Source organism: Equus przewalskii, chromosome 4 (genome assembly GCF_037783145.1).
Source record: "Equus przewalskii isolate Varuska chromosome 4, EquPr2, whole genome shotgun sequence".
In the NCBI taxonomy this organism is placed as follows: Eukaryota; Metazoa; Chordata; class Mammalia; order Perissodactyla; family Equidae; genus Equus; species Equus przewalskii.
The window spans coordinates 36334994-36361551 of NC_091834.1; the positions used below are offsets into that span (position 1 = coordinate 36334994).

Genomic DNA, 26558 nt, shown 5'->3' on the forward strand with positions numbered 1-26558 from the left:
TGGGACGCTGCCTCAGCGTGGTTTGATGAGCAGTGCCATGTCTGCGCCCAGGATTCGAACCAATGAAACACTGGGCCGCCTGCAATGGAGCGCGCGAACTTAACCACTCGGCCACGGGGCCAGCCCCTAAAATGTCTCCCTCCTATCTGAATACATAATTAATACAAAGACTTTATTCTTTAAGTTGAAATAAAATAATTTCTCAGGCTATAAACAGCTCCTTCAGAGGTTATAATCTCCTTTGAAAGCTCTAACTAAGCACATTCTCATGATAACCAGAAGCTTCAATCTGGGAACTTCTAGAGAAACATAAAACCTAACTTTTATCCCTCCAACTTATATCCGACTGACTGGTAGGAAAACATGGTATGATTATGCCAAAGCTGGCCAAAATGGCAACCGTTCTAACTTTTGTCTACTGTCAAATCCTGTTACAGAGAACAGCTTCTACTCTATGTCTGCCTGCCTTCACTGTGGTAAGGCAAAAAAAGGGCACTGATTTTTAGAATTTAGGACACTACATTTTTACTAAATTTTTAATAAAATATAAAAACAAATGTCAAAATAAGGCATAACAACTGGAGAAAAAAAATAACTTTCCCAAAACTTTTCTTAAGGAAAAGTGTGAAACTGGTCACTTAAGTCTGAAGAATAACTGTTCTCAGTTTCTCTGAGGCTAGTCTACTGTTCTCTATACAGTGAAAGAAAACTAGGCAAAGGCTTTTAGCACATTTTGACTGAAGGAATATGGACCTATACTCTGGATAAAATAAATCCAGGACGCTGTTATGGCATTTAAAACACCTAAATATACTAAGGGAAACCAAATGAATCCAAAACAATTAGAAAGAGGTAGTACTGGTGAAAATTCAATTTTTCTATCCAGACATTCATCAATTTTGTTGCACTTACCTTGGCATCATTATCCAAATAACATGCCTCATATTTATAAAATTGGTGTAAAATTATTCAAGAAAAAGGGTAGTTTGGTGCAAGGGGGAAGTAAGAGATGTTATTAACTTGCACCTAAAATCGCCCAGTCAAATCTTCTTCCCTTACCTTATTAGAAGATTGTTAAGGCTACCATCAAAGAAATAATGAAAAAGGTATTGCCCAGTCAAGAGTCTAGAAAGAATACAATTTTTTGCCAAATCACCTTCTTCCCCAGTCTAATAAAATGAACAGTTGCTTCTAGTGGGACATAATCATCATACACTGAACCAGTGTGCAAAGGTCCGCTTTTATGTTCATAGCAAAACTGATCAACAAATAACCTGATAAGCTTACCTTTTAGCATTTTCACAAACAACAAATTCTGAGAAACTTCCTTTTGGATACAAAATGTCCCTCAAACTTGCTGTGTACTCAAGAGCATACAGATATCTTTTATTAGAAAATAGTATGAAGCTTTAAGAATAAAATTTAAGGAAACTTACCAAGAACTGTTATTTTTACAGCTAAAAACTTGGGTACGTGTCTTATCCACCTACCATTTAACACCTAGTAGTGTTTCTGAATCTTTATAACTTTACTTGTGACTCAAAGGGAGCTGATAAGAACACAGCTATTTTTAAGTAAAATAGCTATTTATTCAGCCTCTTGTCATGCCAAAATGTTTTGTGCATATACCACTATAATTAGCACACCCCCTGTAACAGGCAAAATTGTACATCAAATTATATTTCATGTTACCTGATTATATAAAAATGTAAGTGAAAATGATTTATCAATTTCTTTTAGCATTACTAGTAAACAATTCAGCAGGAGATATGAGGCACAAAATCTTAGTAAAATAGGACACAGGAAGAACAATAACGTAATTCTCACTTAAATTTAACTTTGTCATAATTTGTTATGAATATACAAAGACAAACTTTTAAAACGTTGTATTTACTAAGATTCTGGCAATAGCTTTATGTAACAAGACACAGCATACCAGGCCTGCCACTCAACTTGTTTATGCTAAGTCTCAGCTTCAATATGAAGCTGTTAAAAAAAAACACAAAAAAACCCCCCTGATTTTTACATGCTAAATATCTTGGCAAGTATGCCATTAAACACAGTAAGGAATTGAAGATAGAAAGAATAAGGAGTTAATAAAAGCTAAACATTACAGCCTAAACAAAATTCATACAAAAAATAAAATAACTATTACTGGTTACATAAAATTTTCCTGACTGGTTAAAACTTAACAGTATAAAACATGCATTTTAGAATCTTTAGCTATCAAGTTCAAAAAGTACCAGTGTCTATTTCAAATGATTCCTCTCCAAAGCCAAAAGTGTAGTCAAAATCAATTCAAATGTTATAACACATTCTAATGCTAAAAAACATTCAGTATTATTGAAGTGGAGGTAAATCCCAGAGCTTTCACGCTTTCTTGTTTTGCAGAAGACTGTTTCTCTGTTTCATTCAAAGCAGCATATGACAGAGTCCAAGGATGTCACTAAGTTCAGTAAAGGGCAAGACTGCTGTACCCAGCTCTGACCTCCCCATGAAGCATGGCTACTGTGTCCACAAGAATAGGATGTGTGAAGATAAAAGGCACACTATTCTGCTAGCTAAAGAGATAGCAAACCACCCCCCACCCTAAAAGCTCCTTCCCCAGGTAAATAAAAGTATACAAGGGGAAAAAATTAAAATACACTTATCTACAGAGTAAGGATTTTGAATTATCAATGTAATCATTACTTCAAAAATGTTAACTAGAATTATCTGGTCATTTCTGATTACATCTTAATGATGTATCCAGATTCAATTTCTATTGATTTATCATTAGATACTTCTAGTCAAAAATATTAACTTTATTCCCAAATATCTTAACCACTAGTATGACTGCAGTGCATTATCTCCCAGAGTTATTAAGCACTGGAAGAGGAAAAAAAGATGTTCAAGCAGCAGGCAACAATCATGGCCCTTTCACACAGTGGCATCTTAGTGGCTACTGAATAGTCCAAGAATAATTCTAAAAACAAGAAAATTCATGCATTTCAGTAAATATGTCATAATTTTCACAGTTGAAATTTCCTCAGCATTGCACTTTATAAAGGAATCCTGATTTTTCTTAATGCTACGGTGAGTCAGGACTTGAACTAGCAGCCTTCTTTTTCTTCTTCTTACTGTGTTTCTTATGCTTCTTTTTCTTTTTTGTTTTTTCCTGTAAAGACATCCACATTAGACATTTCTACATGAAAATACACAAATTAAAACCAACTTTACCATGGTACTTTTAAACTTCTACATAGTTATTTCTAACAATCCACACAACCAGGTAAGCTACTCAAAACATTTCTCGAAAAGTCTCAATAATCAATATCATATGATGACTAAGAGAGCGCCTGTCAATTTTCAAAATTGAAAAACTCTAAGTTATTAGCACATTAATGTAGCTTCTAACAAAATTTCCTATGGAAAATAAATTCAATTGAATCATGGTGCCAACTGCTAAATTTCACGTTATATAATTTCTAAAGTCAAAGTCATTGTAGTTACTGCAAAAGAATCCTCACACCAGAGGAAAAAACAGTTGTTTTTGTAAAATGACAGTTTCTAGAGGACAGATATATCTGCTATTTTTAAGTAAACAGGAACACAGATATTATGTACTGCTTGGACTGGCAGCACTACTTTAATTATGAAATTAACAACTACTAATGTATAAAATATTGATGTATAAAGCAGATGCTTGATTTTTAGAGGAAAATGCCACTGAAGCCTAGTAAAAGTAGTCAAATTGTGCTGGATAAAGGCAGTTGGAATTTTGCTGAACTCTGACTCTCATGACTGTTTCTGATGTAGAAGAGAAGGCAGAACTTTTAGAAACAGATACTTGGAAAGGCGGTATCAAATGACAGACTATTAGCTGACATTGGGACAAAAATAAAGACCAAGGAAAGAGAAGACATATAAGAGTAGCAAAAACAAAGTTTTCTATGCATTTCCTTATCTATTAGAACCTTTCACAATCTCCTCAGAGAGGGTTTCCCTCCCCAAAGTCACTCTCTCACATATCATCCTCTTACCTATCTTGTATTCATTGTAACAGCTCTATCAAGACCTAGAACAGTGCCTGCATAGATGCTTAATACATCCTAGCCGAACGTGTGAAACAGTGAAGCAGGCAAATACAAATTACAATTATCCAAAATTAATCTTATGCCTTAAATTAATCAATCAATCTTAACCAAAGACCAAAGCAGTCTTTACCTAAATTAAGTTCTCATTCAGAAAAAGTCTCTTAAATGTCACCTCGGTCTTGAAGCATATAAAATGTTAATTCTGAATCACACATTACCAGGTGAACCTTATCAGAGAAGGACCCTCATTTTAAGAGCTAGGAAAATTCTAGGAAGGGGTATTTACCTTCAAGCCTACATATGATACCGTTCTCATTTGTCTTTTACCTCTCCTTGAGAAAATGCCTTCAAAGGCCATAGTCCACACTTAGACTGAGTGTGCCTAGGTTACTCTGCTGATGTGGTCTGTGTTACTCTTTGATAATCTGCTATCCATTTCCTCTAGGTTTGTCTGCTTCTCATTTGGATACCACTTCTTTGTTCCTTGTTCTCTTCTTCCTTCTCTCTCCTTTCTTACTTCTCAATCTGCATAATAGCACAGCTGGCTTTGCCAGGATCACAAGAATCACCTTTATTAATGAATCATTTATGTTGCCAAACCCTGCTTACTAATCACTGCAGCTTGTGCTTAGAGGTTTTTTCCATTATTACCAGATTTGGTTGATCTGGAAGTAACTCTCAAAGATGGAGGGAATCGCCATACTTGAATCTCATATTTCATATTATAGCTTAAGAAAGTCAACCAGAAGTTTGAGCTTACATTTCTAACCGTAAAATACTGAAATGGAAACAGGAGATATTTGCTACTAGGGTATTGATTCTTCCTTTTTCCTGAGCCTATTTAACTTTCTCCAACCCATTCAGTGAAGCTGCTGAAGACTATCCCTTTTCCAGTAAATACTTACTTGGTCCCAGTAAATGCAATCATGCTTTAGCATGACTCATTTTACATTACACAAAAACAGCTACACTGTTGTCTATAAAAACATAAGTGATACTTGCTGTTGTTTTCTCTCGTTCTTCACTGCTTTTCTTCTTTTTCGCTCGTACCTAAAAAGTTTAAATTTTTGTGGAGAAGACAAATATGTCACTTGTACTCAAGGTATTTTTTCTCATTCCCTAATATACCTGGCATCTTTAAAATTTATAGGTAAAGAACATTTTAACCATCAAATGACATTTTAAATACTTTATTATACCTCAAATACGTGTTTTATCACAAAGAAGATTCAATGAAAAACATTTAAAGGAAAGGAAATTAAGATTTTAAATCTCTAGAGAGCTTCTCGTATAGTCCTTTTCAGCACCTAAAATTAGCTGTGAGGTACAATGGATAAAAAACATGAGCTCTGAAACAAAACAGACCAAGCTCTGAATCCTACCTCTACTATGCATTACCCTCGTTTCATCATCTGTAAAATGGAGATAATAACCACACTCAAGGGGAAGTGTCTGGAATAAAGTAGGTATTTCTCTTACTCTCTGGTGTTCAATAAATAGTAGCTATACACAGTGTACTCAGTATAAACCAACCAATTAAAATCCTTTTAAGTAACAATTATCACCCCATTAATATCTTATTTCAATCTTTTAAAGTGTGGTACACAATGAGTATCGATTAAATTGAAAGTTGATAAAGCTCATGCGTATTTAATGTTAAGTCAAAATGTAACATTTCGTATTAAAACAAGCACTCTAGAGAGTACTTAGGAAATTATTGCTTATTGTTGTTATTCTTGTCCTAACAATGACTGTGGGTGGTAGCAGTTTTGTTGCATCCACATTTAACCAGGCCAAGACAGGGGACACTGTCATGCAATGTCCAGGACAGCCCTGACATGACTTTTGAACAGCTTGCTAGACATTCATGGAATTAATCCATTTATAATATAGAAGCTAAATTTATTGTAATATGAACACAAAGTATTCTGTATAGGCTTTTAAGATAGAATGAATGTCCCAGAACTGCAAATGTCATATAAATAGGGAGAAGACTGTATTTTATTTCATTCAGAGCCTTACTGAGAATTGTTCACCATTTTGGAAATGTCATTGATGACAACGCTATTGTATGGTTTTTGAAGGGCATGTGTAATGCATCTGTTGTGTCTTAAGAGTTTTTGTCTTCTGGTGTTGGGATGCTCAAGCATTTATGTATTGAAATATAATTTAATAAAATTATACATTGTCTTGTATTTCTTATTTCTTTAGAGGATATTAATATAAAAATGTGTAGGACATATATATACACAACACATATATATAAGTAGGTAATATTAGCTACAAATTTCATTTCACGGGGCATTACAAAATGTTGCTACAAAATGGGGTCTACAGGCTCTATTTTACAAATGAGGAAACCAAGTCCAAGAGAGAAATACTTTACAGATGATAACTTACAGACCTAAAATTAACTAAGAATGGACTCTAACTCCAACACAGTACAAAATCTCAGAGACGGACAGTAGAGCTGAAAGGACTGTATAGATTACCTAGCCCTACTCCCTCATTGTCTAGATAGGAAAACGGAGATCATGCCCACATTTATGCTCCACCTCATCACCTTTCCACTTCCCTAAATAGCAGTAGTTCCAAACAAACAAGGGAATGCTGGGTTTCAATACACCCTACACTATACAGCATCTTTCATGTAATCAAAACGGTAGTATAATAAAAAGAAAATATTAGAAGAGTAAAAATATCTCAGATCGGAAAAGTATGTGACAATATGGTTAATTATAAAAATAACAGCCATATAACTATCTTCTGGAAAAATGCAAAACTTAATCTGAAATAGAACAACTTCCATTTCTTTTTCATAGTAAATCCTATTAGAAAAGTGAGTAAATCAAACATTTACAAAGTACTTCTTTTTACTAATTCATATTTATTAAATCAAATAACTAAACATTTAAAGTGGAGAAAATGGATTTGATCATATACTTACCTCCTCAATATAATCAGATTCTGATAAGGACTCAGATGATAAAGGTTTATCTTCAGGATACATCTTTCTTTTTTTGCTGAGTCCTTTAATGTCCTATGAAAAATACACCTATCTTGACTCAAAAAGATATAATACTATGCCACACAAATTTTGTTTCTAAGTTCTATTTAACAATTCTTCCAATTATTACAAAAATTATCCATTTTCATTTTAGAAATGTCTAAAACTGGTAACATTTACCAGGATTCAGTCTTTAATTCCAATAAAGTAATGCTTTTATTAAAAAATCTGAAAGGAAATAATTACATATCCATTTAGATGTGATATCCTCCTTATTGTCTTTAATTACACATGACAGAATTTTAAAGAGTCACAAGAAACCATATAGTTGGTATAAGATTTGGGTCCCTTGTATTCTAATTCTTTTGTTTCTACCCAGTGTTGACTCAGACAGGCCTAGTGCTGCAGAAAAGAAAATCAGTGGGTAGTTATTTGTGAGAATCTAAAAGGATCTCTACACAGTAATTCCTTTAGTGCATTAAAAGTGTTAAATTCACACAAAAAAACCTTCATCTCCAAGTATTTTTAATGATGAGAAAGGGCAAAACTCTGGAGAAACAGAGGGGAGTGAGACTGGAGGAGTACTTAGGGACTTAAATATATATTTTAAGAAATAAAACATCTCAACAAGATCTGAAGCAAGAATGGCAAAATGTTATTTATTAAGCTTCAGAGTGGATATGCTGGTTGTCATTTTATTATTTTCCATATACTTTTTCTGTATGTCTGAAGTAGTTCATAAATACAAAAACAACAAAACCACATAATGGAAAAATGCTCACCACCTTATCTTACAGAGAAAAAATGATACAAAATTTTATATGGCAAATCCAATTTTAAAGATATAAACAAAAAAAATCATGTAGAAAATAAACTAACAGTGATGTTCTATGTCTTAGGTTATAGGTGGTTTAATTTTGTTTCTGCAAAATAGCTTTACTATTTTGGTAGAAATGATAAATGCTCACTGTAAGAAAATTCACTCAGATCTCATTACCAGGAATTAAACATCAAGATTTTTCGACACATCTCTCTAAGTGTATATTTAGAATTTTACCTAAATACTAGCTGTTTGGAACCTGCTCTTCTCACCCAATAGTATCTTTCCAGGCCAACTACAGTGTCATTATGGCTGCCTTTGACCTTCATTGAAAGTATATGCCACAATTTTCTTAACTCATCTCCTTCTGGAGGGCAGGCATATGCTCTTTGCTATTAAAAACAAAGTTGAAATAGAGCAAAAGGTATGTGAGTGCAAAATCTTTATCTAGTAATAACGACTAAATCAAAGACCAAAGTACCCTTCACTCAAATGATTTTCTCACTCTCCCACCACCTCACAGTCATTTTTTTATTTCACTCATTATAAATCACACTTTACCAAGAAACCTCTTTAATTAGGCTCTTTCATCAATCATATCAATCTCTGATTATCAGAATACAGTTTGTATTTTCTTTTAGCATTGCCTAAATATGTATTTTACCAACTTCTTTGTGTATGTGAGGTATTCCTTTTTAATTATTGAAAATCACTAAGTTTCTGAATTATGTATTTGCAGTAGTTTTTATTAAGTCTGTCCATTATATTTCAACTTTGTTCATGGTTTATTTTTTGTGATCTCTTTTCTGCCATTCAGAATTAGAATTATGTGGTTAAAAGTTTCTGAGTTTTGAGGCATATAAGTGTCTATCACTCTGTACCATATATTATTTTGAAATACTTCAAAATCACAATGCAGTTGTCTTAGTATTTCATGTTAGCATATTACCAGTTTTTAGTTTCATGCAGACATTTTCTTTTAAAACACGAAAATAACCACTTATTCTATAATTGTTTTGAAAATCAGGAATTAATGTTGAATTACATCACACCTTTTTGGCAACTATTAAAATCATCATACGGTTTCTTTCATTTGTCCAGTTAACATGACAAATCATATTAATAAATTTCTGATGTGTGAATTCTTGAAAATGACCCAACTTGGTCATGATGGTTTCTTTTTTCAGTGTCTTAAAGGATTTTTATTTACAAATTGATATAAAAACCACTTCTAGGTATATACCCAAGAGGAATTACAACATACGTCCATACAGAAACTTGTACATGAACGTTTACAGCAGCTTTACTCCCATTAGCAAAAAGGTAGAAACAATTCAAATGTCCATCAACAGATGAATGGATAAACGAATTGTGGTATATACATACAACGGAGTATTATTCATCCATAAAAAGGAATGAAGTACTGCTACATGCTACAACTTGGAGGAACCTCAAAAAATTACACTAAGTGAAAGAAACCAGACACAAAAGGGGACAAACTGTATGACTGCTTTTATATGTTATATTCAAAATATGCAAATCCACAGAGACAGAAAGATTAGAGGTTACCAGAGGATGGGGGTAAGGGAGAATGAGAACAGATTACTTCATGGGTATAGGTTGTTTTTAAGTGGGTGATGCACAAGTTTTGAAACTAGAGAGAGGTGGTCATTGCACAAGATTATACGTAGACTAAGTACCACCAAATTGTAATTTTAAGATGGTTAATAGCACACTATGTGAATCTCAATTTTTTTTTTTTAAAGATCAGCACCTGAGCTAAAATCTGTTGCCAATATTTTCCCCCCCTTGTTCTCCCCAAAGCCCCCCAGCACACAGGTGTATATTCTAGTTGTAGGTCCTTCTAGGTGTGCTGTGTGAGACGCCACCTCAGTATAGCCTGATGAGTGGTGCCATATCCACGCCCAGGATCCGAACTGGCAAAACCCTGGCCCACCAAAACAGAGCAAGTGAACTTAACCACTCGGCCACAGGGCCGTTGCCTCAATTTTTAAAAAATGATATAAAAAGACTGAATAAAATATAGTGACACTGGTATGTAGTTTTCTTTCATTGGTAATTGCTTTCTTTAGGCTTTTATTTTTAATAATCAGAAGATTTTTAAATGCAAATCAGAGACATAAGTAGGGATAAATTTAGCATTAATTATAGTTGTTATAAATGAAGATAAAACATCTACTTACAGTACTAAAAAAGATTTTCCAAAACTTATCTATGGTCACTCATTTGAAACAGAAGTCCATGTTCTTTAATTAAAAGGGCCTCCTTTAAAATGACTTGAGAAAACAAAAGAAATGCTTAATCTCCATTATTTTGAATTTTTAATCTGAGATAATCCATTAATCTACACAAATCCAAACTCTGCAGGAATACTCTTCTGATTGTTTACCTTCAACAATGAATCCAATAAGTAATTTCCTTAAATTAACAGGAAATGCCTTAACAGTAAAAGAAAGAAGTCTCAAGTTAAAAAGGGGAATACATTATTAATTTCTGGAAGTAAATGAAGATGACAGACTATCCTAAGGCAATGTAAAATGATAATTACCTTTTCTTTCTCAGTCGCATCCTTTGACTTCTTTTTCTTTTTTAAACTATCCTAAACAAACAAACATATATGTTAATCTTAAATGTAAAAGATAGAGCATTCTAAGGACAAAAACACCAAAATGGTGATTTGCTCTATGCCTGAAGAAAGTTTACTTCAATATCGGAATTTTATTCTGAAAACATAGGAGAAATGCATGTTGTGTATATAAGAGCTTGTAAGGAAATGAGGCTTCTTCATTTATCTGGCTGTCTATCAAACCCATGTACACCTAAAATGACAGATACTGTCTGTAATAACCACATGGTTTATTTTAAAATAAGACTTTATGCCATTGCCTGTTTTTGCCTGTGGTGGTCACATGCACTGGAGTTCTAATTCACACTGTGCTCAGATATCTACCAATCTGCTTTCCTGAAGGAAAGGAGGCAAGAATTTCTGTTTTTTAATCCCTCAGTTCTAGCTATTAACCTCCCTGGGCCTTCTTTATCCATAAATTGAAATAACAACTACTTCATAAGGTTATTGACAGGATCGAGTTAACATGTCAAGTGCTTAGAACTGTGACTAATCCATAGCAAGCATTCAATAAATGTTAGCTATTAGCATCATTAGACAGGCTCTTCTGCTTTAAAAGACAAAGAGAAGAACCAACATTTCCTGAATACTTTCTAGACAACAGGCATTTTGTCAGAAGAAATCTCACTAGGGCAAGTAGATATCCGCCACAAAACCAGAGAATTTGCTTTGTTCTCCTAGGACCCTAAGACAGAGTTTGTCAAATTGTGGTCCATGGACACTCCTGTATCAGAATCACAGAGGACACCTATTAAAAATGTAGACTTTTGAGTCTACTCAGACTTATTAAAGTAGACTCTGGAGATGAGGCCCACGAATCTACATTTGTATTGCAACCTGCACGTATTTCTTACGACCACTAATGTTTGAGAGCCAAGTGTGTCTGCTAATTAGGAGAGTACAGAACAGATTTAGGTACACTAGAAAGGACACTGGACCAGACAGTGGAAGATACAGATTGAACTTCCAATTCTAAAACTAGCTATATGAATTTAAGCAAGATGTTTTTTCTCTGAACTATGACTTCTTTACAAAAACGGAAAAAATAATGTCTGCCATGCTTATCATAAAGCTGTCATGGAAATGCTGAGACATGGAGACATATATGTGAAAGTACTCAGAGAACAATTAAAAGCAATATGTGAGATATTAAGTGGTACAGAACCCCAAGGTATAAAAAATAGCATCTCATTTCTAAACTGAGAGCAATTAAAGATAGGAAAGAACTAAAAGAAAAACCTAATTACATGTCTTTCCTATCCAAAATATTGCTAATTTAAATATTACCTTACTGTCTGATTCAGTTTCTGATATGGAGCTTTCAGAAGATTTGTGTGAACGGTTCTTCTTTTTCTTTTTCCTTTTTCCTTGTTTCTTATCCTATATGAAACATTGTATTTTTAGAAACATTTGCTTTGTTTCAAAAATTTAATGATGCATCTTATTAATATCAGAACTTTATCAATGAACAAAACTTAATGAAAGAACTAGCTTGTAAATATGTTTTGCTTAATAACTAATGTAAAACATAAATTATATCACTTTCCTGCTTTATAAAGAAAAGTCAAGTTGGTACTGGTACAAAAACAGACACACAGATCAATGGAACAGAACTGAAAGCCCTGAAATAAAACCACACATCTATGGACAGCTAATCTTCGACAAACAAGCCAAGAACATAAGATGGAGAAAGGAAAGTCTCTCCAATAAATGGTGCTGGGAAAACTGGACAGCCACATGCAAAAGAATGAAAGAAGACCATTATCTTTCACCATACACAAAAATTAACTCAAAATGAATTAAAGACTTGAAGGAAGACGTGACATCAGAAACCTCCTAGAAGAAAACTATAGGCAGTATGCCCTTTGACATCGGTATTAGAAGGATCTTTTCAAATACCATGTCTACTCAGGGAGGGAAACAAAAGAAAAAATAAACAAGTGGGACTTCATCAGACTAAAGAGCTTCTGCAAGGTAAAGGAAACCAGGATCAAACCGAAAAGAACACACCAACTGGGAGAAAATGTTTGCAAATCATCTATCTGACAAGGGGTTAATCTCCAAAATACATGAAGAACTCATACAACTCAACAACAACAAAAGAAACAACCCAATCAAAAAATGGGCAGAGGATATGAACAGACATTTTTCCAAAGAAGATATACAGATGGCCAAGAAGCACATGAAAAGATGTTCAGTATCGCTAATCATCAGGGAGATGCAAATTAAAACTACACTAAGATATTACCCTACACCTGTTAGAGTGGCTATAATTACCAAGACAAAAAACAACAAATATTGGATAGGATGTGGAAAAAAGGGAACTCGCATACACCGCTGGTGGGAATGCAAACTGGCATATTCATTATGGAAAACAGTATAGACATTTCTCAAAAAATTAAAAATAGAAATACTACATGATCTAGCTATCCCACTACTGGGTATTTATCCAAAGAACTTGAAATCAACAATTCGAAGAGACTTATGCACCCCTGTGTTCACTGCAACATTATTCTTAATAGTCAAGACGTGGAAGCAACCCAACTGCCCATCCACTGATGACCACATAAAGATGATGTGGTATATATATACAAGAAAATACTACTCAGCCATGAAAAAAAGACAAAATTGTCCCATTTGCAACATGCATGGACCTTGAGGGTATATGTTAAGCGAAATCAGCCAGACAAACACCAACACCATACAATTTAACTCATATGTGGAAGATAAACAAATACATGGATAAAGAGAATAGATTAGTGGCTGCCAGAGGGGAAGGGGATAAGCGGGTGGGCAAAAGGGGTATAGGGGCACGTATATATGGTGACTGACATATAATAATGTACAACTGAAATTTCACAATGCTATAAACTATTATGACCACTAAAAAAAAAAAAGTCAAGTGAATTGAGTCAAATGTAATCCCTAGCATCTAAGTCAATTTTAGATTTTTCAAGTCCATTTCTTCTACTGATATTTTTAAATGAACACGACAAATTTAGGAGTCTAAAAAATACACATACTAATACTTAAATATCTATTTATTCATGTCAGGACTCTCAATCATGGGTCATTTATCAAAACCAAGAAGTAAATATTTTTAACAGGTATTTCCTAACATTTCCTTTGTCAGTAAAGAAATTACAGATATTTCATGAGTTATTACAGGCAAACCTTACCTCATCTTCAGAACCCGAAGAACTGCTGGAAGAATCAGAGCTTGATGAAGAAGAAGATGAATACTTGACCAAGCACAAAACAATTAAAGCTTGTGAGATGCAGGAATTTTTTTCTTTTACTAAGTCTCCCAAACACTTAACAAAATCAATCTACTGTCTGAGAAACAGATGTCATATTCATAAGACTTAAATATTGAAACGTCAAATGTCACATTTCCTCACCACAAAAACAAAAAAATTCAACAAAGTAACACCACCTGTGGCAATAAGAGTCAATTTTCCCTCTTTAACAGCAATAGAGTACGTAGTAGGTTCCAAGCAGATCGGCACCTTTCTTTTGTATCACTAATGAACAAAACCACCATAACCACCACAGCCCTCCAGGCTCCTTGACTCACGCAGAGCTAGCATACAGGTTATATAAATTATTCTTACTTTTTTTGGTAGGATCTTAACTGTAACATTCAGAAAAATGGAAAACTTTTGCTCACCCTACCAGATTTCTTCTTTTCTTTTTTCTTCCTCTAAAAGCAAACATATAAAAGTACAAACCTAAGTAAGGTGATGTGAGTTTTCAAATGTATCTATTAATAGTAGTATGCAGCATCATTATGAAAACTCAACTATGAGATTAAGAATAGCAATAAACTAAAAATGGTATTACCTGTCTTTTTTTGGATGAACTCTCACTTCCACTTAATAATTTCTCCCTGTGTTTTTCTAGTTCTTTCTTCCAGTTCTGCAAAAAGGTTATAAACACCATCAGAGGCTATCTATCCCATTCTACAGTAGCTAGTATTTAGAGAGCCACTACTTCCTTCCATCCATCCTTCCTGCCTCTCACCCATCTCAGCCTCTAATTACAGTCAAAAGATACTCCAGGCGCCAGAATCCTTTACCCTAGCACCAAAGGAGACTCTACTATCTCTTTTCAAAGAGGATACTAAGTGGTGAGAGTTCTCCGCTGTCCATTAAGAGAAGTTATATTACTGAGGCTGAGGACTTTTTTCTTTTTAACAAAGATGGTTAGATTCTCTTTCCAAACAATAAAAGATGAATTAATCTAGACTGTGGCTAAAATACTATACACATGTTTTCAATGAAAACAAGAAAACATCACCATGGAAATCCCAGGGTAAGATAGGGGCATGGGGCAGGGGAAGAGAAGGGGAAGAAGCTAACATTCAGTAAACTTTAAGATGGTTTAAATTACTATAAGATGGTTTCCCTTTTCTTTTTAAAGAAATCATACATTTATATACAAACTTGTATTCAATATAACAAAAACACTTCTAAAATATAGAGCCCCTTAACTTAAAGAGCTATGCCTAAACCTTTGGTTTATTAAAAAATGACTTCATTTTTCTTATTATAAGAAAAAAGATTAGTCTATTTTTTCAAAAGATACTATTTACGAACCTCATTCATTTTTTCTTCAAATTCAGCCAATGCTTTGGAGCCCTTCTTCTTCTTTTCTAGTTGTTCTTTCACTTCTTCCCTTAAAAAAGCAGAATGTACAAATAAGTTTTCGAGTAATTCAAATTAGAGACGGATGCTTACAAACAAGACAACAAAATTTCACAAATAAATTTTTCTTAATATCCTAATAAACCTCCATTCCAGTGTTGAAACATTTCAAATTACTTTGTTCACATCCTTGTAAATCAATCATAATAAAGTCTGTCAGATAACACTAACCACTCCTCTTCGAAACAGGGATTATTAAAGCTAATACACCAAACATACAACAGGCACTGTTTTAAATACATTTTTCTTTAATCCTCACAATACTGTAAAAAAACATAGTATTATTATCCCCATTTTCCAGATATAGAAGCTGAAGCTTAAGGAAGGTGAGAAATCTGCCCAAGGGCACAGAGCTAGTAGTCTCAGGATTAGGGTGACCTAAGGTCTATTTGGCTGAACTATTATATTCTACTACTAAATCACCCATTTTATAATGTACCTCACGTGTCGTGCAGAAAACAGTTAATACAGCATACCTGGCTACTTATTCTTACAAGTATTCACTCTGGCTAGCATCTGGGAACTTGAATTTTGCGAAGGTCCTTACCACTCCCTGATAAGAGTGGCTCACTATGCCTAATTATACTAAGACTAGAGTTTAGGCTGAACACTTGTACTCCTTTTGGGAGTCTGGAATTTTGACACCTGGTAGGCAGAGGCTGACTAGTCCCCATTAAAAACCCTGGGTACACTGAAAGCCTCTAATGAACTCCCCTGGTTGGCAACATCTCACATGTGTTACCAAAAATTAAATATGTCCTGTGTGACTCCACAAGAAAGGTAGCCTTTTAAGCTTGCACCCAGTCTCCCCCGGACTTCGATCCATGTGCCTTTTCCCTTAGCTGATTATGGCTGGTATCCTTTCACGGTAATAAATCTTACCCACAAGTACAACTATCCGTGAGTCCTTCTAGTGAATTACCCAACCTCAACTCCTGAAGGCTGTCTTGGGGACTCTGACATACATGTAAGATACTTGCTTGTGCAATTCCCCTTTAAAGCTCATTCTTTCCCCCATTTTTAAAGACAAATATACTTTGTTTAGGATACTTGATTTTATGGTATGTTGCAACAGTTAACAACAGCGCTCATGAACACTGTTAAGAGTTGGACATGGCTTACTAATTTAACTCCAAGATTCCCTGGCATGTAAGCACAACTTTCAACTATAGTTGCCCAGCTTTCAGGGGCACTTAGAAGGATTCTAAAGCTAACAACCCTAAAGGTTGTTATGTTACCTCAGGAGCAGAGTATTTAATAAGGAAGACAGACAGACTAAAAAATAATAAAGCCAGTGCTATGCTTTATTTACAAAAGATCAGAGCCATTTAACAACAGCAAAATACCCCCAAATCAACAATTTAAAACAAAAATTTTCACAGTGGTAAATTCTAACTCATTGAAAAGCCAGCAGATAAAACCAGAAATAGGGGCCGGCCCCGTGGCCGAGTGGTTAAGTTCTCACACTCCGCTTTGGCAGCCCAGGGTTTCACCAGTTCAGATCCTGGGCACAGACATGACACGGCTCATCAGGCCATGCTGAGGCAGCGTCCCACATAGCACAAACAGAGGCACTCACAACTAGAATACACAACTATGTACTGGGGGGCTTCGGGGAGAAGAAGAAGAAAAAAAGAAGAGATGCCAATCTTTAAAAAGAAAAACAAAACAAACAAAAAAACTAGAAAATAAAGCCTAACATTACCCTTCCTAACACATAGTTACACCTCAATGGCGGGTGAGACTATTCAAACCTACCTTTTTAAATAGCTTAGGACACTGCAAGGTTAAGGTCTATTTTAGGGGACAGAGAAGAGATTGGTATGAAAACATTATTTGGCATTGCTTTAGCTTTATTGGGTGATGGGTTCTCAAATGCTTGTTTTACACTCATGTATTTATTTCATATATTCAAAAGAAAGCACATATCAAATATTACTTCAAAAATTAGGTATCTGGCAATTGCTTGGCAATCAACAAACACTGTAACAGCAACCTTTAAAAAGTTTATGAAAACCAGGGCTGGCCTGGTGGTGCAGCAGTTAAGTTTGCACGTTACACTTCGGTGGCCCAGGGTTCACCGGTTCAGATCCTGGGTAAGGACATGGCACCACTTGTCAAGCCATGGTGGTGGGAGGTGCCCCACATATAAAGTAGAGGAAGATAGGCACGGATGTTAGCTCAGGGCCAGTCTTCCTCAGCAAAAAAAATAATTTATGAAAACCTTATCAATAGGTAAATTGTTTCACAAATACCAGGTAGGCCTTGGTCGATTCAGATAATCTTGGATCGTTGGTCCTGAAGACTGGATTGGACCCCTTGATCTGGCCATTGCTATTGGGTTCATATAGGCCTTGAGGAAAGAACAGAAATTAACTCCATTAAAATAACCAATAAAAATGCAAAAGCTCACTTATTTATTAAGCAATATTTATTATAAATGCAAACTATGTCCAAAGTATGAACAATGTGACAACCGACTTTTCATTACAAAAAACAAATTTAACGCTCTAATAACCCTCAAAAGTTTGGGAGATGAGTAATAATGTTATTTCACAGAAACTATGTTTTTACCAGAGATTTGATGAAAATAATGATACCTCTTTCTTACTGTAAGATGGCTTTATAGTGCTTTCTCCTAAAGCCCAATGAAGGTGATAAATATTACGCTCACTGACAAGTAAAGAAACTCAGTTCCAAAGAAGTGAAAGAAGATTTAACTCTAAATCCACTGCTTATTCTACTATATCTTCCACCTCAGGAAATAGTGTGCCACACTGATGGCAATTTTATTCACAAATTGTTAACATTAAAAATTAAATTATGCACAGGCAACAAAAGAAAAAATAGATAAGCTGGACTTCTTCAAAATTAAAAATATTTGTGCATCAAAAGACACTATCAAAAGAGTGACAAGATAATGCACAGAAAGGGAGAAAAGATTTGCAAATCATATATCTGATAAGGGATTAGTATCCAGAACGCACAAAGAAATCCTCCAACTCACAACAAAAAACCCAAACAACTCAATTAAAACGCGCACAAAGAACTTGAACTGACATTTCTCCAAAGAAGATATACGAATTCCAATAAGCACATGGAAAGATGTTCAATATCACTAGCCATTAGGCAAATGCAAATCAAAACCACAATGAGATGCCACCTCGCACCCACTAGGGAGGCTATTATCAAAAACGAAGAAAAGAACAAATTTTGTCAAAGATGTGAAGAAAATGGAACCCTTATGCATTGCTAGTGGGAATATAAAATGGTGCAGCTGTTGTGGAAAAGTCTGGTGGCAAGTTAAACACAGAGTCACCATATGATCCACCACCTCTAAGCGGAATTGAAAAAGAACTGAAAGCAGGGACTCAAACAGATACTTGTACACCACGTTCACAGCAGCATTACTCACAACAGCCAAAAGACAGAAACAAGACAAATGCCCACCTACAGGAGAATGGATAAACAAAATGCGGTATATGCATCAACGGAATATTATTCAGCCTTAGAAAGGAACGAAATTCTGATACACGCCATAACATGGATGAAGCCTGGAAACATGCTAACTGAAATAAGCCAGACATAAAAGGACAAACACTGTATGATTTCACCCATATGAGGTGCTTGGAATAAGCAAATTCATAGACAGAAGGTAAATAGAAGTTACCAGTGCTGAGGGGAAGAGGTGAGTGGAAGTTACTGTTTAACGGGTCCAGAGCTTCTTGTCCAGGAAGATGAAAAAGTTCTGGAAATGAGTAGTGGTGACAGTGACACAACATTGAATGTACTTCATGCCACTGAACTATACACTTAAAAATGGTTAAAATGGTGAAATTTATGTGATGTACATTTTAGCACAATAAAAAAATCTACAAAAAATTAAATTATGCTCTGCATCCTGCACTTAGTAGAGCAGAAAGACACATTTTTAGACATGTTTTTCAAAAACATATTGAGACAAAATAAAGCAGACTTGTTGATGACAGTGTTGAACAAAGAGATGTTTTATTAAAATCATTTTGCTGACAGAAAATCTAGTTTTTAATTCATAGTCAACCTCTTGATCCTCACATTTAATTTTCCAAATTTAATTTAACAAACACTTATAAAAACTCTTATAAAAGTAGTTTTAAGTAAAAAGAATTTTGGTTGAAAACGACTAGTCATGTGTCGCTTAACAATGGGGACATGTTCCGAGAAACGCATTGTTAGGTGATTTCGTTGTTGTGCAAGCATCATAGAGCACACTCACACAAACCTAGATGGTACGGCCTACGCTATATGGTACTAAACTTATGGGACCACTGTCATATATGTGGTCCATTGTTGACTGAAATGTCGTTACACAGCACATGACTGTATTGCCAAGGTTGATTTTAAGGCCATAAACCTAATACTTAACATTCCAAAAGAAGTGAAATGAAACAATGTATTTGTTATGTTTTACTTAACAAAATCCGTAAAAATGACAAACATTTCCCATCTTCACAATAAATAATAGTCATATATTTCCAGCTCTCTCTGGCAGAGTACACAATGTAAAGTCACTATAAACAACACATACAGAGAACTATTTCCATTTAATTGGTCACTGCCTAATTACTTGGGATGAAAAAGGTAAACCTTTAACACAATTTTCTTACAGGCAGGAATGAATGCTAGAGCTCCTAAGGCTGGAGATGTTTAGAGGATAAGGGCTAGACGTGGATATGAAATACAACATTAAACACAGAGGCATATAGCAATATTTTTTACATCAACTGTTACACCCTCATATATTTCATTCAACTGACTTTGCTAAGAATTTCAATCAGTTCATGTAGAAATATGACAACGATAGAGGCTGCAACAGAGGAATTATGGCTCAGCTAATGACAGTGACAATCCTAATAGCCAGAAGCAAGTACAACGTGCAAGTTAAGCTCATCATTTTTAAAAGAGAAGCGTAACATCTATCACCTCATTTCTTTTGTATCATGTCATAATTTTAGCAATACCTAGTGATAAAACATTTTAAGTTTAAAACTGCAAAAACTGTTTACTTCCAAAGAATGCAAATATATTCAGGATCTTCAAAACTAAATTACTAAAATAGGGAAAACTGAACACACTCAACTAGCCATCAAATTGAGATTCATTAAATATATTAAAAGTATACTCCCAAAATGAAATACTGTGTAGTCATTAAAAAGAGTGAGGTAGATGTACTGTTACTGATACTGACAGATGTCCAAGATTTCTCAAGTGAAAAGGAAAAGCAAGGTACCCAAAAATAAGATACTATTTTAATAAATAGCTATAATTACTAAAAATCTAGATCTATGTGCACTAAAATGTAAAGGGAGATGCCTACTTTCATCATTTCATACAGTGGAGAAAAAAATTTTTAAATAACTCATTACCTTTATAAAAGAAAAAAAACCCAAAAAACTACACACAAACTTTATCATACTATTAATGATAAACAAAATAAGAAAAATTCAACCACAATGCTGCTGCTCCGATTCAAAGAGCTGAACTGTCTTCAAGTAAAAATTTACAAATAGTACAACGGTAATTTTTTATTCTAATTTTAAAAAAATCACAACACAACATTTAACACGTTTTAGTCTTCAAATTTTGTAGCTTATATCTTAAAAGCATATTAACATTTTTGTGTCAATGTCTACTGTGAAACTGCTTTTCCAAAGTACACACCAGTCTAGCTTACTGTTTATCTTTCAGAGAAAAATAAAATAGTGAAGTATATTCCCATGCTAAAACTATTAGTTATACACAATCTATGGTACAATTACAGGAACTATCATTGAGTATGCAACAGGCTTAACTTTCAAGCTTTTGACCATAAACACTGTCCTCAGCCTGCTAAGTACACTCCAAATATCTCCATTATTTATCTCAATTATAACAGCAATGTGCTAGGTTCCCTGCAAAACACTTGGTAGTTTGTGCTCATAATCATTAAGCAACAATGCTTCTTTTTACTAAGGAAAACAGCAAGGTTTTTAAAACAAAAAAAGTACCTTACAAAGGTAAAGCTTTTTCACTTATGCATCAGTGTGAAAAATAATGCTCCTAACATTAAGGGGGTGGGTGGTTAGGTATCAGTAAAAATAAAGAAATTGGGAGCCAGCCCAGTATCGCAGCGGTTAAGTGCACACACGTTCTGCTTGGGCGGCCCGGGGTTCACTGGTCCAGATCCTGGGTGCAGACACAGCACCACTTGGCAAGTCATGCTGTGGTAGGCGTCCCACGTATAAAGTAGAGGAAGATGGGCACAGACAGTAGCTCAGGGCCAGTCTTCCTCAGCAAAAAGAGGACTGGCAGCAGACATTAGCTCAGGGCTAATCTTCCTCAAAAATAAATAAATAAATAAAAATAAAGAAATTGTGCAGTTTCTTGAAACATCTCACTATGACTTAACTGCTTTAAGTACTGTGACCCTATAAAGTCAAATGCATTCATATGTAACTAGAATTATCTGTGGCTCCAAACCGCTGCATGAGTTTGGGTAACCAAACAATTTGTTTTTGAAACTCAGAATGGCAAACTGAGCTCGAGGGAATACATAAGTGGGCAGGTTGAAAAGAGCAATGCAGTACAACTGCTAAGGACTAAATGTGCAGAACTTCAACTGTTACTTTGATTACCTACTTTTATCTAGAAAGTACATCTGTTTAGAGGGCACAAAGTAACAGAAAAGAACGTGAAGGTAACTTCTGTTAAACAATGGGCACAAAGGATGACCATCATAAACTCAAGAGCCCTTTACAAATCTTGAGTATTAAAATGTTCAGTTAAAAAAAAAAACTGTTCAAGAATGTACCATATCAGAGTGAACTCTAAAGTAAACCATGGACTTGGGGTGAAAATGACGTGTTAGTCTAGGTTTACTGGTTGTAACAAATGTACCACTCTGGTGCAGGTGTTGAAGACGGGGGAGGTTGAGCCCAACTATGCGGAGGAAGTAGAGGGGAACTCTCTGTACTTTCTGCTCAACTTTACTGCGAATCTAAAACTGCTCTAAAAAATAAAGTCCATTTAAAAAAAAAAACTTTCAAACTGAAATTTCATGGCTTTTTAAGAAAGCAATCCTGTCATCTTTAAAACTATGATTTTATCGTCAATGCAAGAAGAAAATGCCAGTATTTTCAGAGGCAAACATTCAAAAAATCAAGAGTAATGATGCACTGAACTAAGTATCAGATGACCCAAATTATAGTCCCAGTTAAACAGATCCTTCACTTCCTCCATGCAACTGAGGAGACCGAATTAAACAACCTGTCTTCTACCTCTTAATTTCATGTTTTCATTCTCACATCCTTTGAAGCACAAACAAAATGTTACCAGAACATTGTGCCAAGACAGCATACCCAAACAACACGTAGAGCCCAAAGTTATTATCAAAATGCTCTGGCAAATAAAGCTCATTTGAAAAGTTTTTCTAATGCTCTAAAGAGATGTATAAACCAACACTTTTTCCCAGTAAAACAAAACATCTTAGGCCTCTGTATGAAACTGCATCCAAGCTCTCGCAATTTCAAGATTCAAGGCCCAAGGGCATTAAGAGCCCAAACACTCAACACTTCAAACCTAAGGATGCTCCAGCAGAAACCATCTCAACTCCATGAGAATCAGGATATCACAACAAGGTCTGACCTCCGTCCAGCCAGGAAAGCAGGAGAAAAGAACATTCCTCAACCTCGTAATCAAGATTCACTACCGTGGTTCCTGGATATCTTTGATTATCAAGACTATATAAAATTAAAACAAATGTTTATCTTAGATGGGAAATGTCATCATTTCATAAAAGTAAAGCTCTTGTAGCACTTCCCACACACCCCAAAAACTGCAAAGGAAATAATCGTTGAATTAAAAAGCTGGTTCATTAAGTTTTGTACATTAGCTTTACCTCCATTTATTTTTTTCATGTTACTGCAGAGTGGTTAAAACTCTGTCAAAGACAACCCCAAGAACTGTAAGTTTGCAACCTAAACTTATTGCTAATCCCTTATGTTTACTGCCCATCCAAACTGATTCAAACTTGGGCTTTCCAAACCAACCTAGAAGCCATCTAGAACGCCTCCTTCCCATCTCCACCTACCCAAAGTACTTTCTTTCCTGAATGTCCTCAGAACCTGGAATTTCTGTCAGATATCATTTCTTATTCTATTACTTATTTATGTATCTCTTTTACTACAGTAATAACTTTCATGCCAAACATTCCCTGGCCATCTTGCCTTTTGTGGTCTCAATTATTCTGCAGGGTTGTGGATAACCAGTGATCTCATTTTACAGATGAGGACACTGAGGCTGAGAGAAGAAAAGCAACTTGTCCTAGGTCCCCCAACTCCTGGAGGACCAAAATTGACATTTCAGTCTGCGCCTGACTCCAAAGTCAACTATTTTCACGCCATTCATTCCCTCACAGGGCCAGCCTACGAGGTGCCAGGTGGCGCTGGGCACAAAAAGCTAAACGCTTCCATCCTGGTTCTCAACAGGAGCTCTCCTGCCGCTAAGACTGGGGGGCGCTGCCGGCTCCCGGGTGCAGGGACCGCGTCCGAGGCCTCCGCGCCTCCATACCCCCCGTCCCCCGCACAAGAGGGGCGCGGAGACGGGGTGGGCGACTCCGAGGAGGAGGTGAGTCCTGGCGCCTCCATAGGCCTCAGACTTCGCACTAACGTACTGGAGGAGACAGGTCTCCCTGAGCCCTTGCAGCTCTTAAAAAAAAAAACACTGCTGGCCCGAGAGCGGGAGGGAAGGGAGCCAGGGAGCACTGCCAGAGGGTGCGGCGGGGTTGGAGGTGGTAGAGGAAAGATGCGGACCAGAAAGAAGAAAGAGGGAGGAGACGGTGGGGGACTCCAAGGCGCCAACAGCGTGCACGGCGCACGCGCGTCGGGGCCCGGCGGCGGTCGGGGGAGCTGGGTCTCCCGGCTCGAGGTCCGAGCGCCGCCGCTGACCCTTAGGCCAGGCCGGGAAGAGCGAGGGGTCACGCTCTCCAGCTGCCGGGCCCCGCATCGCCCCGTTGTTTCCCCCCAGTACTCACCACCCGATTGTCCCGCTTCCCCATAGTGGTGGACTGAGCGCACAGTCAGACGCCGAGAGAGACGAGGCCAGCTAGGCGACCGACACGGGCCCGCCGCAGGTCCTTCTGTCGACTCCCCACCCCGCCCAGAGAGCGGCGCCGTGCGGACCGGGTGGCCGCGCCCAGACACAGCGCCACCTACCGCCGCGGAGGAGAGGCCGGCGCCGGCGATCACTCACAGTTCCCAGGGGTCGCCTGGGGGATTCCTGTTCTTTGTCACCCACCTTGCAACAGGGGGGCACTTCTCTGTGCAACAGCCTCACGAGGCATCTCACCTCCGTTTGGCCTTGGGTTGTTTTTCTCCCTTCCATTCCTGATACGCGGAAATACTCATTCTAGGGGATACAAAGATTATTCCAACGCTTATTGTGTGCTTAACATAGTGCTAGTGGTAGTTGTGGGACTAAAGTGAGGACCAGGACAGACGTGGTCCCTCACAGAGTCCATCAAGTAGGGGTAAGGGGGAGGAGACAGTGCTGTCATGGATGTTGCTAACGAAATCGCCCTTTAAGTTCAATTCAATTCGATTCATCCATCACTCATGCATTCATTTCACACTAATTTTTGAAAATCTACTTTGTACAATTCACTAACCGAGTCATTGGAAGCTGGATCTGGGACAGGACACAAAGATGATTAAGATAGAATCCCTACCTTCAAGGGGCCTGTTTATAACCTAGTAGGGGAGACAAACATAGACAGGTCTAACTTTATTGCATGGCGTGTCATAATACTGTCAGTACAGTATTAAAACTTCAAGGGAGGTGATGGAGGCTCCAGAGAAAGAGTCATTATATTTATTAAGTATTTATAGACCTGGATAAAGCTGGGCCCGTCTTAGTAGAGTCATTAGTAAGTCATTGAAAATTAATTTGGATCTTCTCTGGACTCTTGGAAAATGGCAAAATGGGCTTACACTCATTACATGCAAGGAAATTCCTTAAAGTCATCCTTCCCAATCTGTCTCCCTCCCTCCCTTTCTCACACTATGTTGCACAACAGATGCTCCCAACTCCCATTTTCTCTCTCAAAACTTCCCCAAACTCTCTCAAATGCAGCCATTGGTGGTTCTACTCCCCACTAAACGTCCATTTTCCCGAGTAACTCACTTTGCCTTTCACTGTAAATTGGGCCTCCAGTCCTTCATGTCTCTTCCTCCTCCATTACCCCTGACTTAAGCTGGGGACTCTGACCAAAGACAGGCTTCTCTGTATGCACAAGAGGAAGAAGAGAATGTGTGAATATTACAGGTTTTTTTCATGGCTCAGTTACAGTGTTTTTAATATTCCAGGCTCTTTATAGATATTATTTCTGACACTTCAACATAGTATGATAACACCTGAGAGAGAGTAGAGTTTTTTCCTCTTTAGCTCTTTCTTACCTTTCTCTTCCTTTGACTGATTATACAGGATACAGAGAGTTTTAAAAAAATATAATAATGCCATAAGTCAACAGAAGGGTTTGTGTTTCCTACAGATGTCTCCCCCTCTGACAGTGTACACAGCCCCTCCCAGGTGGAGCATGGATCTGAGAGGAGAACAGAGAAACAGGAAAATGACAGAGAAGCACGTAGAGATAATGAAGAATGCCAAAGCTATTGAGAGCTCTTCTGATTGGACTATGTAAAGACGGGATCAGTCTTGGCTTTCTCAGGTTATAGCTCACAGTGACTCAATGAGAAGAATAAGGAAATGCTTTCCACATCCTCTATACATGTGTGATCTTCTAATAAACACATTTACCTTCTAGCTATGGACCTACATGCCCTCCCACATGTTCTAGGCACAACCAAGTGATTACATTCCATTTTTCAGACGAGAAAAACTGAGGCTAAGAGAAGCTGAGTAATTTGCCCCAGTTTCCATACCTAGAAAGTGGAGAAGCTGAGAATTCAAATGCTGGTGTGACAAACTTGAAAGCATTTGCTTTCCTTACAGCACCACACTGCTGTTGGACGGGTGAAGGAGGATTGATAAGTGGCATTACAGGTGGACTATGAAGGTGAACAGACTTCCCATAAAGGAGCTGAGATGGAAGGACATTTCAAACAGAGGGAACAGCCTGAGTAAAAAGAAAGGCAATGCGGTCAGGTGTGGCAGCATAGACCACGTGTAGCAGAAGGGAAACCAGGCTGGAAAGGTGTATCGGAGCTGGAGGCAAAGGGCCTTGAATATCAAGGGAAGAAATTTTACTTTATTCTGCAGGCAAACCTTT

General features: G+C 36.7%; 1 protein-coding gene across 3 annotated transcripts; it reads right to left on the bottom strand.

Moving 5' to 3' along the window:
* Positions 1-1221: 1221 nt before the first annotated feature.
* FAM133B (family with sequence similarity 133 member B) lies at positions 1222-24458 on the bottom strand. 3 transcript variants are annotated; one of them, XM_008517357.2, is made up of 11 exons: positions 24306-24458; positions 17512-17609; positions 15149-15227; positions 14394-14468; positions 14221-14253; positions 13730-13792; positions 11838-11930; positions 10473-10523; positions 7024-7116; positions 5079-5126; positions 1222-3157 (listed from the first exon to the last, which is right to left on the bottom strand). In XM_008517357.2, the coding sequence occupies exons 1-11, from the start codon at positions 24327-24329 to the stop codon at positions 3071-3073; spliced, it is 744 nt and encodes a 247-aa protein (XP_008515579.2). In that variant the 5' UTR covers positions 24330-24458; the 3' UTR covers positions 1222-3070. The 3 variants fall into 3 exon arrangements, with proteins under 3 accessions (XP_008515579.2, XP_070473603.1, XP_070473604.1); XM_070617502.1 differs by lacking the exon at positions 24306-24458 and adding an exon at positions 18927-19766; XM_070617503.1 differs by lacking the exons at positions 1222-3157; positions 5079-5126; positions 7024-7116 and adding exons at positions 10019-10200; positions 10314-10362.
* Positions 24459-26558: the final 2100 nt, after the last annotated feature.